The following is a 14,863-nucleotide window of genomic DNA, read 5'->3' as shown; positions in this document are numbered from 1 at the left end:
CTCCCTCCTCTCCCTCCTCTCGGACGGGCGTGTGCAGGGCGGCCGCCCCCTCACCTCCCCTCCCTCCTCTCGGACGGCCGCCCGTTCCCCTCCCTCCTCTCGGGCGGCCGCCCCAAAAGTCAGGACTCTGCAGCTGTCAGGATGTAGGCGGGGCAGCCAGGATGTAGGCGGGGCAGCGTGACGAACTCCTCTCCTCTCACAGTCCGCCCTGAAGACCAGAACGGCGTGGGAAGCACGGCGAGAGGAACGCGCGGAGCAAAGGTAAGTGAATTGACACAGGGGGGACTTACTATATGGGGGATGAATTACAATATGGGGGACTTACTATATGGGGGGACTTACTATATGGGGGGGGACTTACTATATGGGGGATGAATTACTATATGGGGGACTTACTATATGGGGGGGGACTTACTATATGGGGGATGAATTACTATATGGGGGACTTACTATATGGGGGGGGACTTACTATATGGGGGGGGACTTACTATATGGGGGACTTACTATATGGGGGACTTACTATATGGGGGATGAATTACTATATGGGGGATGAATTACTATATGGGAGATGAATTACTATGGGGGGGATGAATTACTATGGGGGATGAATTACTATATGGGGGATGAATTACTATGGGGGATGAATTACTATATGGGGGATGAATTACTATGGGGGATGAATTACTATATGGGGGATGAATTACTATGGGGGATGAATTACTATATGGGGGATGAATTACTATATGGGGGATGAATTGCTATATGGGGGATGAATTGCTATATGGGGGATGAATTACTATATGGGGGATGAATTACTCTATGGGGGATGAATTACTCTATGGGGGATGAATTACTATGGGGGATGAATTACTATATGGGAGATGTATTTTCAGTTTTAAAAATGTGGCTCTCAAAATAAATTTCAATCGTGGTTTTGGCGAGATTTGGCTCAGTTGAAAAAAAAGGTTGCCCACCACTGATCTATGCTAATGGTCCTGTAGTGCAATGAACCTTTGCAATATTAGATTAAATAAATTGTTAATCAACTAAAACTGTGCAACCTGTCACTTCTCCCGAACCTTCATTATGCAAGATTGTGATAAGTGGTATTTGATCTCCATACATTCCGAGATTGCGGCACACCTACACCAAAACCATCTGCGGCAGCTCTATCCTTCACACCTTTACACTGGTTCTCCCTTGTATTACACAGGCAGTTTCTCTATTCATCCTACTTGTAAAGCAGACTTTAGTGGAAAATTACCAAAGAAACCAGAGGAAGCCTGGATGCACTGGACCCATGTTCCAGAAAACTTGATTGGAATTCATGCTGCCTTCTAGATTGTAAGCTCCAAGGAGCAGGGCCCTCGAACCCCTCGTGTATTTTATTGTATTGTTACTGTACTGTCTCAGGTATTGTCTCCCATTGTAATGTACAGCGCTGAGCAAACCGTTGGCGCTATATAAATGCTGTGTAATAATAATGTAAAAGATCGATAAACTAGCAATTGAAGTGCTTCAATTACAAACATTTCTGCTGACAATAGAAACGTGACATATGAGTTGAAATGTTTTAGCAACTAGTTGGCTTAACTATTTGGGCAGACACTTATTTTCAAATAGAGTTATCAATTCAGTCATCTTTTAGAGTCAAGGGCAATTAGATCACCAATAAAGGCAAAAAAGAAAGTATACATCACTTTGACAAATTTTGCTTAGTGGCTACAGTTTACGTTGATAAAGAATTTTAAGCTTGTTTTGATGTTATCCAAATGTATAGGAAATTGTCCAAAGCATGGCCCACCAATTGTATTTATACTGAAGCCTCTGTTCAGCAAAGACCTTTGCAGCCATTGTATGGTCATTTAGACAAATTATTGGTAAATCTTATAATCAGAGGCCTGTGATACAATGTTCCAGTATTAGATTACTTCCTATTGAAGAAACAGTATGCTTGGTTTGTTACCTGGGGCTAAGGCAAGTAATTAATGTCATCAGTCACCCTCCCAAATAAATCATAGTTGGTGTATCTGAGCTGCTAGCGGATGACGAAATGGCCCAAGCAATACATTTAAAGGTCTTTGCTGAATAATAAATGTGGAGCTTTCCTCCCCACAGTCCTTCCCTCCCGGAGATGTATTTTATTTCTGAACACTTGCTCGCCATCCCCATCTTTTTCCATGCGTTTAGTGGTTCAGATCTCCCAGCTGGTTTCAGATTGTGAATGGCTAATAACCTAAACTAATTTGTGAGGTCTTCACCCCTCCCCCAAACGCCATTCGCTTTCACTGTACTGTCTGCTGTGTGACTATCTGACTACAGCTGGTGCCTCCCCAGCAGGCTGCAGGGACTGAGTGTGCATGTGGGTGGAGGTGGGGAGTGGAGCTCAGGAGAGCCAGTCAAGGGAAGGGTTAAACTAATTGTAGCTGTCACTGAATCCCCGGATGCTGATGTAAGGAGAGAGAGAGAAAGAGAGAGCAGCCTGCACATTACAGAGGAGGAAGAGAGAGAGAGAGACAGAGATTACAGAAGAAAAGCCTGGAAGGAGGGGGCCTGAATACATCATCAAAAACAGCAGCAGCAGCCTGAAGATCCGATCTGCATCCAGCAGTAGCCAGGGCTGCCTTCCTCCTGATGATGCTGGTACCAGGAGTGTAGCTTCCCCTCCACCCTCCCCCTTCCTCTCTCTCCCCACTCCCCCCCTCCCCCTTGGATGCATCAGCAAAGAGGAGCACAGATCAATTTCCCCCTTCTACCCCCCCATTTAAAAAAAAAAAAAGAAGAGAACTCGTAGTAAAAAAAATTACAAGAAAAAATAAATAGAAGGGGATCCTTGAAGAAGAGTGGCAGGGAAGAGGACAGTCCATCCCCTGCACTGTCTATCTCCCCCTGCTCTTTTGTTCTAGCCTGGGAGAAAAGGACAGGCCTGTATTATATTTTTTTTAAGAAGGGGGATCATATTCAGGAGCCATGTCCAGTGGCAAGGAGGCAGGTGGAATTCACCCGTACCAGCAACAGCAACATGCCCAATACGTTGGACCCTACAGACTGGAAAAGACACTTGGCAAAGGACAGACAGGTGGGCCTTCATTCTTACTACTTGAGGATGATTTGCTTTAATGATGATGATGATGATGATGATGATGGTATTTGCATGGTATTGCTGCCCTTGGCGATGTCAGATGTGTAACGCAGGGCACTAGCTGGATACGTTGAGCCAGTAGTAGATATTTCCAAGGGAGGTTGAGATGACCAGGTAGAGTTGTGAGCCTTGTGTGGCTGCTGGATCAACTAATGGAGTTAAACCTCCATCTCTGCAGAGCTTCCTATGGAGGAGATTTCTCTAACCTGGTCCTGGTTAGGAATAAGGGGACATCACTAAATCCCTCAGCCTACCCAAAGCTGCAGGATCTGTCTGCTTAGTATGCATGGATTATAACATGACAGTGCATAATGCTCTATAATCTCTAATCTTGCTAGACTCCTACATTGTTCTTCTTCTAAATTAAATATGACACTTGCTGGTGTATTCTGCTTGTATCTATAGCACAAGTCCTGCCTGGGATGCTATGTTTCTGAGCTTTGGTGGAAATGGTGTGCCCAGTGATGTAATGCTGCTGATCTGTGATGGGATAGATGACTGCTGATCTGTGATGGGATAGCTCATAATGTCATACAAGTGTTGTGTTCTGCCTTCTGTCATGTGAAGGCTGCCGGTTGGGATGTGATGGTTCTGTTCGGTGATGTGATCATGTTGTGAAGGATCCATTCTATGACTTGCAGGCTCCTTCCAGTCATAGGAGGGCTTTATTTTGGTTTTAATGAGGGTTCTATTCTCTGATGACTATAATAAGACTGTTGTGTCTTCTTACGTTTCTAGGGACCTTTTATAGGGATGTCCCCTATTACATGCTTACTGTATAATTAGTTTTGACATTCTCGCCATATGTGTAGTTTACAGCTTCTGTCACTGCTGTTTAAATGACTTTCCTCTGCTGCAAATTCAACTTTTGTACATAGCTTTCCTTCTATAAATCTCTGATGAACTTTTTTGCAGTGTGCAAATAATATTTAATGTCACGTGTGCTTCTTTTCTATATTTCCTAATGAGTTAGGGCTGTTTTTTGGCAGCTTTGGTTCTGCCTTCTAGGATTATATAGGGTTATGTCTTTCGTTGGTTTAAATAATTTATTAGCTGCTCTGCTATTTAGACCTGCATTATATATGGGATCCTGCTGTATGGAACTGCATTATACTGTACATCAGCATCTTGCTCTGGGGACTCTGGGGACCTGCAGTATATATATATATATATATATATATATATATATATATATATATATAGATAGATATCAGTTCCTCTGCAGTACTCATCTCATGGTTTTAGTCTCTGATGTAATGATCAAATATGATAAAGGGCTATCATTGACATATATAGTGCTTCAGCCTCCAGCTGTGCTGACATCTCAAATAATTTCTAATCATCAACACATCAGCACCTCACTAGCCCTCTCTTCTTTAGCCCATGACAGGGATTCTTCGACACAGAAAGGGTCTTTAATTCTCTTGGGGCTAACAGAAAATGGAATGACACTTTTATTTAGTGGCCAAACCAGATTGCTGCCTGCTTTCATACATGATGTGTAATGTCCTAATAACCAAACCACCTTCATTCCTCCTAAAAAAGAGAACCTATAATACAGCATTTGTATGTTTACTTTGCAGTATGTACATTGCGTTTGTATAATGTGTGTCTGAAGGAGAAAGTGTAGATTGAATGCACTGAATGGCTTGCGGCCCGCTTGGGATGCTTATAGAGTTGAATGACTTTCTGCTTCAATGCAGTATTCACATGCAGGGCAAAGCATTCAGTGTATGGGACAAGCCTACTATAATGGAGAGTTGATAGCCAAATGCATAATGATTTCAATAGACGACACAATACTATTCAAATGTTTATGTTAAAGTAGATGCTGAAAAGACCTTGAGATGCTTGAGTATGGATCTCCAAAAACGCATGAGAGATTATTGACTGAGTAAAGGTCACGTCATACACAGGCCTCAGTAAAATGAATGCTTAGATAAGAGCAAGACTCAAGAATGAGATAATCACAAATAACTGTAATACCGGCAAGATAAAAAAAAAAAATCCTGTAATGCCAAAGCCAGAAAGCATAAACAGTTGCTGCAATCTGTGCTTACCATACCTGGCACTGTTTCATGGGTTGTGTACACTGCTACTTCTGCCTCTCCAACATCACCACTACATGACCACCTCCTACCTATCCCAACTATTTTGTTGGAGGTAGGCATGGTTTTCTTTAGAACTTTGTGAACAACATAAGGCAAAATAACAAAATATCTCAGTTTAGACATGTGAACGTAAGGTAAGGATGCTTGGTATGTCCACAAATTTCCACATGACACAACAATCAACATGTGATGGTAAAATCAAGGTCATTAAATGTACTAGATATAGGAATATGCTGTAAAATAGTAAGCATCCATAGCATGATGGCACCAGGCAGAGCTGAGCCTATTAATACACAAAATTACATTTTATATAAGGTTAGATGTGAAAAGGTCAAGCTGTTTTCTGCAGATCAAATAGTCAACAAACTCACAAATCAAAGGTATGTTTTTCAACCATGTGTATAATTACTATTAGATTTAGTTGCTACTTTTCACATACTTGGCATGATGGATATATAATTCATATCATTTCTTTGCTTGGTTGACTTTACAGTAGTTTTGTATTACCTAAAATGCAGGTAAAGGCACAGAGGTCTAGCCTTGTGGTTTAGTGGACAGCAAGCTTGCCTTGTTGCTTTGGATATCACATTTGACCCCCCTCCTACTTTCTAGCTAACTGGTCTCCTCCTCCCTTGCCTGACTGCAGGACTTCTCCAGGACTTCCCCCATCCTCTGGAACTCAATACCCCAATCCATCAGACTGTCACCTACCCTCCTCACCTTTAAGCGCACCCTGAAAACCCATCTCTTCAGGGAAGCCTACCCCACCCTCACCTAACTCCTCCACTCCTCCTACCACTCCATCCCTCACAGCCACTTCCTCCTGTACCACTATCCCTTCCCCTCTAGATTGTAAGCTCAAAAGAGCAGGGCCCTTGAACCCCTCGTGTATTGTTTGTTGCTGTATTGTCTCATGTTCTGTCCCCCACTATAATGTACAGCGCTGAGCAAACCTTTTTTGTGCTATAAAATTCTGTATAATAATATAATAATAATAATATGTGTGGGGTATGGACATAAGATTGTGAGTTCTTGGAAAATAGATTGATGTGCAAAGTTCTATGTGTTCGGTAAAGGACTGAGGAGCAATATCTTGGTGCTAAATGACAGGGCCATAGATCATTTTTTGCACGGGGGGAGGGGGTGTCAGCAGCAGGTACCAAGTAAACATTTTTAAATAACAAAAATTGCACCAAATTCATGAAGATTGGAAAAAGGAAAATGTTATGTGTTTCTCAAGTCCTCATGAAAATTAAATATGCACACCGCATGGATTAAATTCTTGATTTTTACATGGGTGAACGCAGAGTTTATATTCACCCAATCCTTTGAACCTGCGGAAAAATGGCGCTTTGCCATGTCCGGCGATGGACTGATCCTGCCATCCTCATGTCCAGAACTGGTCTATGGGTGTGATGACATCAGGAATGGTCCACTGCACAAGACCACTAGACTGCAGGAGGCAGGAGTGGCAGAGATGGGTCTTGGGAGGATTGGAGGATTAGGTAAGTATATCTCTGCTCTGTAATCCCTTACCAGGGATGTCAGACTGGAGGCCCTCCAACTGTTGCAAAACTACAAGTCCCATCATACCTCTGCCTTTGGGAGCCATGCTTGTAACTGTCAATCTTGCAATGCCTCATGGGACTTATAGTTTGGCAACAGCTGGAGGGCCACCAGTTTGACACCCGTGCCTTAGACAAAAACGAGCAGTTAACCTGTGCAGTGTGGGCACAACTCCACTACATGGGTACAAAAAATAGTTTTCAAGTAATCACAGAATGTTGTTTCCCATCTGAGAGGGTGTGGGAAGGTGTGTAATCGCACACTGTCCTGCACCTGCAAAGAAAAACACACTGCTGCTTAGTGGAGATGCATGGAGGTACCATTAGCCTAGGTTCACATTAGAATGCAACAGTATCACAACAGCAATGGAAAGCTCAGCCCAGGCTTTCATTAAGACCCTGTTCACATCTAGTGATTTGGGATTGTGGGCGGAATCGCCGAGATTTTGCCCACAACTCCAAATTGCACTGCAATGCTGGTAAAACGCAGCACACGTGACGTGTTCCATTCATTTTTAGTGGCACCACAAATGTGGTATGGTTTTGGAGTGTTTATTATGCGATACATCCCTTAACAATCACAACAAAACCACACTACATTTTGGTGCCACTAAAAATGAATGGAACACAAACACATCATGTGTGCTGCATTTTTCCAGCATTGCAGTGCTATTTGGAATCACAGGCAGAATTTCAGTGATTTCACCCACATTTCCAAATCGCTAGATGTGAACTGGCCAAGGACCTAACACAACAGCACTGGAAGACTCAGCCCAGCCCTAGTCACTGTCATTAAGGTGCTGTTCACATCTAGCGATTTGGGATTGTGTGCTGTGCGGAATCCCCACGATTCTGCCCACGAGTCCAAATCACACTACAATGCTGACACTGGCAAAACACAACACTCGTGACTCGTTTTGTTCAATTCAGTTTTAGTGGCACATCAATACGTGGTGTGATTTTGGAGTGTTTGTTGTGCGATAAATCGCTTAACAATCACGACAAAACCACACTACATTTTGATGCCACTAAAAATGAATGGAACACAAACACGTCATGTGTGTTGCGTTTTGCCAGCACTGAAATGCAATTTGGAATCACAGGCAGAATTTCAGTGATTTCACCCACATTTCCAAATCGCTAGATGTGAACTGGCCAAGGACCTAACACAACAGCACTGGAAGACTCAGCCCAGCCTCAGTCATTGTCATTAAGGTGCTGTTCAAATCTAGCGATTTGGGATTGTGTGCTGTGCGGAATCCCCATGATTCTGCCCATGATTGCAAATCACACTACAATGCTGACACTGGCAAAACACAACACACGTGATGCATTTGTTTTCAGTTCATTTTTAGTGGCATCTCAAAACGTGGTGTGATTTTGGAGTGTTTGTTGTGCGATAAATCGCTTAACAATACGACAAAACCACAATACATTTTGATGCCACTAAAAATGAATGGAACACAAACATGTCATGTGTGCTGCATTTTGCCAGTACTGAAGTGCGATTTGGAATCACAGGCAGAATCACAGCGATTCCACCCATGATCTCAAGTTGCTAGATATCAACAGGGCCAGGGCCTAACGTAACAGCAGTGGAAGACTGAGCTGCCCAGCCTCAATCACCAACTTTACTGGTTTCTTTCCACACAATCTCTTAGGCCGGCCATGCATGGGTCGATTTTCAAACGATTTTCCTCCCCATTTCGTTTATTGGGCATGCTGGAAAATTAGTGAAAAACAAGCTATTTTCTAAATCATTGGTGGCATCATCGGATTACAGAACGAACGATGTTTTCGATTTTTGATTAAAAAATTGTTTGGAATTCTACCCATGTATGGCCTGCTTTAGAGTCTGAATGAAATTCACCAGCAGCAGCAGCAGTAGTAAGCTAGCCTGGCCCTGAGGAGAACACAAGAGAAAGAGGGACACACACACCTGGAGTCTGGACTGACTGGAGAGGACTCAGAGGACAGCAGCCATGTCATCCATGTGGTGGGCAGCGTTCTGCACTGGTGGAGGACCTAGGCAAATCTCCTCCCCCAAGTCAAAGGCGGGAAGATGAACTGTATCCAATAGCAACAGAGTGGTGGGCGGGGCAGATGCCAGCCACTCCCCCTTTGCTCAGTGCTGCTGCTGCCTAGTGGTGGAGGTGGTTGATCTTCTGGGCAACCAGGACGGAACTGCAAGGAGGAGCGAGAGCCAATGGCAATACAGCGACAGTGGGTGGGACAGACGCTCCCGCTTTGCTCAGTGCTGCTGCTGCTTTGGATTGGGGTAAGAAGGCAATGAGTGTCACAGTCCAGGCTCAGCCAACAGCTTCCTCCCTGAGCCCATGGCCCAATTCAAGCCTGACAGCACACACTTCCCTGTGGGTGGTGCAGGTCCGATGGTGTGTACAGAGAGACATCAGTGAGTGAGTGCCTGCTTCTGAATGCCAGCCCAGCAGTGCACACATGCCTTACTATGACAATTAACACCCGTCACATCACCCTACTCTGGGGTCAGTACAGTTGATTGCAGTTGATTATTGGCAGGATGTTCTTGGGGGGGGGTGTTGAACCCCCCTGACCCCTTCCTTATCTACGTCCCTGCTAAATGATTGCAAAGATGTTTAGAAATAAAAACATTCTCTAAGTCAGTTATTTACATTACAAGGATTTCAATATGTCATTTCAGATTTTTACTTGCTTCCGCCCTGTAGATGCCGCGACAAATCGTTCTACTGTCTTCTTAAACTAAAGGAAGTGGGAATGTTAAGTGGGATGTTCTGACTTCTGAATCACATGACCAGTCGCAGTGTTGTAAAAAGCAGTGATCCAGTCACATGAGCAGGAATTAGATGTTTGTGGGTGTGCGAGACGCATACAGCATATAAAATGCCCCTTTTATTGTCATAGTTGCCATAGCTGCAAGGTAGTGACTAGATGGTTTAATCTTTTGGCAGTTATAGAAACTGACAGCTGGCTGCAGACTGAAATAGAAATGTTAGTTTTATTAATATTACATTTCATGATTCTTCAGCAGTTATGTACAATATGTTATCAACTGCAGTGCAGGTTACCTTTAAACTTCCTTTGAACATCAACCTTAGCTTACAAATGACAACAAAGTCACCTTTAGGAATGTTTAGTAATGGCAATCTACAAACAGATACTTATAAATAATTGCATTTTCTTTTCCTTCCCATTATTCTCACATTGGCCATTTTTACTAAGGGCAAATAAATCCATCTCCCTTTACTTACTGGAACTCTGCCTAGGACACTTGGTCTGCCTCCTGGAACATGTGACAGGAACAGGATGCAGCTGTAAGGCCAGGGTGACATCACCAGTGCCTTACAGAAACCAGGAAGTGGAAAAACAGTAGCTGTCACTAAAAGCAAAAAAGATTTAACTAATGAATAAAAGATGATTTTATATCAGCAAGCAGAGCTGTATGCTGCTGTGATTTTTAGTGAAAGCGAGGAAAGGACCGACGTTAAGTACACCTGTCAGTAAACTGGGCAATTGAAATGGATTATGAGATGATGAAATGTATAATCAGAGTTTAGTGAAAACTGCATGTTAGAACTATCATTAGATCCAGAGGTAGAGGCAGCTGAAGTTACATGCAGATCCTGATTGCTCCATGTCAAATGCATTTGGATTTAAAAGCGACTGTGATCACCTTGATGTAAATAATGTTATCAGTTTGAGTTATTGCTTTAAAAAAATGTTTACAGTGATCTTTTTTAAGTCTGGTTCACACCACAATGCAGGCAAAAAGTATGGCAAACGCATCTTTTGAAATCGTGCCACACCAAACTGCATGGTGTTGTGGTCCCCTGCAGTTTGGTGTCTGCACCGTGCCCATATGTTTGTTAGATGCGTTTGGGGTGCCTGTTTCTGCGCATAACTGGTGTGGATGTGCCCTAAATGTGTATGCACGCATGTGCCCATTTGACATACAAGTTTTGCTTTTTGCTTCCTAGTGCTGTGTAGTAATTGTATGTTCATGCTTTCAGGGCAAGCATGTGGGCAAAGCCCTTTCAATAGGCAGTCATTGACAAAAATTATACTCTTCAGGTGGCATGTTCTGTAATAGTTTTTTTCACAGCTGTCTTTAACCTCTTTACGTCGGCCGAATGCAAATGTGCGGCCTCCCAGCATCTGGGCCTAGACACCGAGCGGCCGCTCATTTGCATTCTATTAAAAAAGAACATATGTGCTGAGAGTGCGTACCCTGCGTGCTCCCAGCACACATGTCCGGTACACACGGAAAGGTCCCGATCTCCTCTTTCAGTCAGGACCTTTCCTGATCATGTGACCGCCGTGACAGCATGTCACGGCGGTCACATGACCCTAAACCCCGCCTCCCGGTTTCTGAAACCCTTAAAGGGCCGGGAGGCGCCAGCGCAAAGGGGTTAAGCAGGGACTGCACTGTTTGATGTACATGCAGGGGTGTATTTAGGTTTTGTGCTGCCCTAGGCAACACAAAAATCGGCTCACCCCATGTAGAGACTCTGACACTGACAAACACCCCCCTCCCCCATGATAAGAGTCTGACATTGACCAACAACACCTCACCCGAGAGAGCCTTCCACTTCCAGCGCCCCCATACACTGCCAACCCCCCCACCCTGACAAGAAAGAAGACACTCACCTTCACAGCTCCAGACATCCCTGTGAACAAGAGTCAGGCACTGCATACACCATCCAGCAGCCCGCAGCCTCTCTCAGATTCCTCCTGATGCCCATGCTGTGTGTGTCCTTTCTTCCATCTCTTCTTTTTGGGGGGGTGGTGCTGCCCCCTGAAAAGTGCCGCAGCCCCCCTGAAATAATGCTGCCCTAGGCAAATGCCTTGTTTGCCTTGTGGTAGATATGCTTCTGTATACAGGTATTCAACTAACTCTAGGTGAACCTGAACCAACAGGGTATCTACTCCAGCATATACAGTGCTCAGCATAAATGAGTACAATCCTTTTGAAAAGTAAGATTTTAATCAATATCTCAATGAAGAAAAGAACAATTTCCAAAACTTTGACAAAACTGAGTTTTATAGGACTTTTGTTTAGCGCATTACATGAAAGTAAGGTTAATAATATAACTTCAGTTACAAAATCTTCAGTTTTACTCCAATTAGTTGATGCTAAAATGAATACACCCCACAACAAAAACTACTACATCTAGTATTTTGTATGACCTCCATGATTTGTAAGGACAGCACCAAGTCTTCTAGGCATGCAATGAACAAGTAGGCGACATATTGCAACATCTATCTTTTTACATTCTTCAAGAATGACCTCTTTAAGAGCCTGGATGCTGGATGGAGAGTGATGCTCAGCTTGTCTCCTCAGAATTCCCCATAGATTGGGTTCAGATCAGGAGACATACTTGGCCACTGAATCACCCTGTCCTTCTTCAGAAATGCAACAGTGGCCTTAGATGGGTGTTTTGGATCATTGTCATGTTGGACAAGCGCACAACGACCAAAAGCACGGAGTGATGGTAGCATCTTCTCTTTCACAGTAGTAGAGCAGTACATCTATGAATTCATGATACCATCCATGAAATGCAGCTCTGTGACACCAGCAGCACTCATACAGCCTGACAGAAGGACACTGTCACCACCATGTTTCACTGTAGGCACCATGCATTTTTCTTTGTATTCCTCACCTTTGCGACACCATTTTTGAAAACATTCCAAAAAACATTCCATTTTTGAAAACATTCCAAAAACATTCATCTTGATCTCATCACTCCAAAGTCTCGGTAGTCTTCTTCTTTTTCAGCATGGGCCTTGGCAAACTCTAGGTGGGCTTTTTTGTGTATGGGCTGTAGGAAAGGCTTCCTTTAGGAACTACACCCATGCAGGCCATTCCTCTGCAGTGTACGCCGTTTTTTGTCACAGGAAACAGTCACCCCAGTTTTGCTTTCTACTTCTTTAGCTAACTGCAGGGAACTTGAATGGCGATTTTCTTCAACCCTTCTCATCAGAAGATGCTCCTGTTGACGGCCTGGACGTCTCTTGTGAGATAGTTGCAGTTCCATCTTTGTTCAATTTTTGTATCACTTTTGCTACAGTATTCTGACTGATAAGTAAAGCTTTCCTGATCTTCTTGTAGCCTTCACCTTTGTTAAAGAAATTATTTTCTTTTTCAGGCCTTGTGACATTTCTCTTCTATGTGGTGGCATTGCTGCAAACATGAAATGTGAAGGGGTTTTAAGTAATGGCGGTGATCAGCAACTTATAGCAGGACTTCAAGACTGGGGCGGGCATTTTGACACTGGGGGGGAAGTAACTGTCACTGACATCCCCAGTGACACTAATACAGTGATCAGGGCTGATAAAAAGCACTGACACTGTACTAATGACACGGGACAGGAAAGCGTTAACATCTGGGGCGATCAAATGGTAAACTATGTGCTGTGGGTGTTTCATATTATGTGCTGTGTGCTGTTTTACTATGCAAGCTTGCTGGTGCTGACAGGGGAGAGATCTGTATTGTTTACATACAGACTTCTCCCCTGTCAGTGTTCTTCGGCGATCACCAGGTGCCATTGGGGAATCTTTGGCCGGACTGGTGATCGACAGCTAAAGCTGCCAATGGCGGTGCGGGTAGGGAGGCGTGTACCCCCTACCCGGAAAGGTGGCAAGTTGCCACCCCGTAGAAGTAGTTCTGCTATAGGGCAGTAGGGCAGCGGTTAATGAATAATTAGACTCACATGTAGAATTCTTGTTAATTAGGATTTTGTTGTTTAAATGTAGCTTTGCTCCTAAGGCTGACAACACATTGTACAATTTTCTTAAGAATTTTGCTTTAGACTTACCAAAAACCATATAATATGAGGTCAATCCTAAATGACACTTTCAGTTGTATTCAGTTAGGCTGGCCATTGCACTACATAGTTGAAGGTAAATCTAAAGGAAATTGGGCAGAAATTGGACAGAAAATTGTATAGTGTATGGACAGCCTAAGACTTTCATTGGGGTGTATTCATTTTTGCAACATGGTCTTGAATGAATTTGTTAGGAGAAATACTTTTGGGTGTGTGCAAATGAAACAATTCTTGTTTGCAATCAAAGACCCGCATTTGTGAGAGTATTTTGTAGTATAGTGTCCCATAGAAAATGTTGATTCTGAAAGGAAAGTAAAGGTTTTCTGACAAATTTGTTGGGGTTTACTCATTTATGCTGAGTACTGTATGTACCTCATTTGGTATATTCTACTGAGGGTGCAGGTCAGGCTTGGAGTCCGCCTTGACTCAATATAATTTGCAGAACGAGGAGGGAAATCTCAGCCACCGCACACAATGCAAGCCCAGCATATAGTAGGTGATAGCAATCTCAGCCTACCTCCATCCAGTCCAGCCCCCCAGCATGTTCCACCACACCCATGGGGCTTAATCATGGGTCATACCTAAATCTAGGTACTAAATATAATCCTGAATATGCAACCTAACCAGCAGATGCAAAAACTGGAAAATCACATCGCCATATGGTTTCTGATGATTTCAGAAGAAAAAAAAACTGAAGATGAGCATTTCCTGAAAATATTTACTACTACTACTGGTACGTATATAGCGCCATCAATTTATGCAGTGCTTTACATGTATATTGTACATTCACATCAGTCCCTAACCCTCAAGGAGCTTACAATCTAAGGTTCCTTACTCACTCTCATACATACACATACTAGGGCCAATTTAGAAAGGAGTCAATTAACCTACCAGCCTGTCTTCACGTGTGGGAGGAAACCAGTGCACCCAGAGGAAACCCACGCAGGCACAGGGAGAACAGGCAAACTCTATGCAGGTAGTGCCATGATTGAGGATCAAACAACCACACAAGTGCTGCCAGGCAGAAGTGCTACCCACTTAGACAATGCTCTTTACTAGTCTCTTTTTAACAGTCCAGGACAACATTTAAAGCCAGCAGATAAAGCATACAGCACCTTCGGTGGTCAGAATTGAAACCATAAGAAGTTGTTGCTTCTCTTTAAAAAATATGATGGCTGCTCAGCGAGGTTGTATTACTGGGACTTATTAAATCTTTGACCTTCT

General features: G+C 43.4%; 1 protein-coding gene across 2 annotated transcripts in view; it reads left to right on the top strand.

Annotated features, from left to right (window-relative positions):
• The first annotated feature begins 2,373 nt into the window (after positions 1 to 2,373).
• Positions 2,374 to 14,863, top strand: part of LOC149451183 (serine/threonine-protein kinase BRSK2-like) — a 425,864-nt gene continuing 413,374 nt past the window's right edge. Inside the window, exon 1 of one of the 2 annotated variants that reach the window (XM_089691016.1) lies at positions 2,374 to 3,079. In XM_089691016.1, coding sequence (XP_089547142.1) covers positions 2,971 to 3,079 — 109 coding nt within the window. In that variant the 5' untranslated portion in view covers positions 2,374 to 2,970. The remainder of the gene's footprint in view (positions 3,080 to 14,863) is intronic. The other variant, XM_089691015.1, reaches the window with a different exon arrangement.

This window comes from Staurois parvus, unplaced genomic scaffold (genome assembly GCF_062004578.1).
Source record: "Staurois parvus isolate SC_StPar_1 unplaced genomic scaffold, SC_StPar_1.0 ptg000548l, whole genome shotgun sequence".
Classification (NCBI taxonomy): domain Eukaryota; kingdom Metazoa; phylum Chordata; class Amphibia; order Anura; family Ranidae; genus Staurois; species Staurois parvus.
Note: the sequence above shows the minus strand (reverse complement) of the source record. Positions and strands in the feature narration are given on the sequence as shown.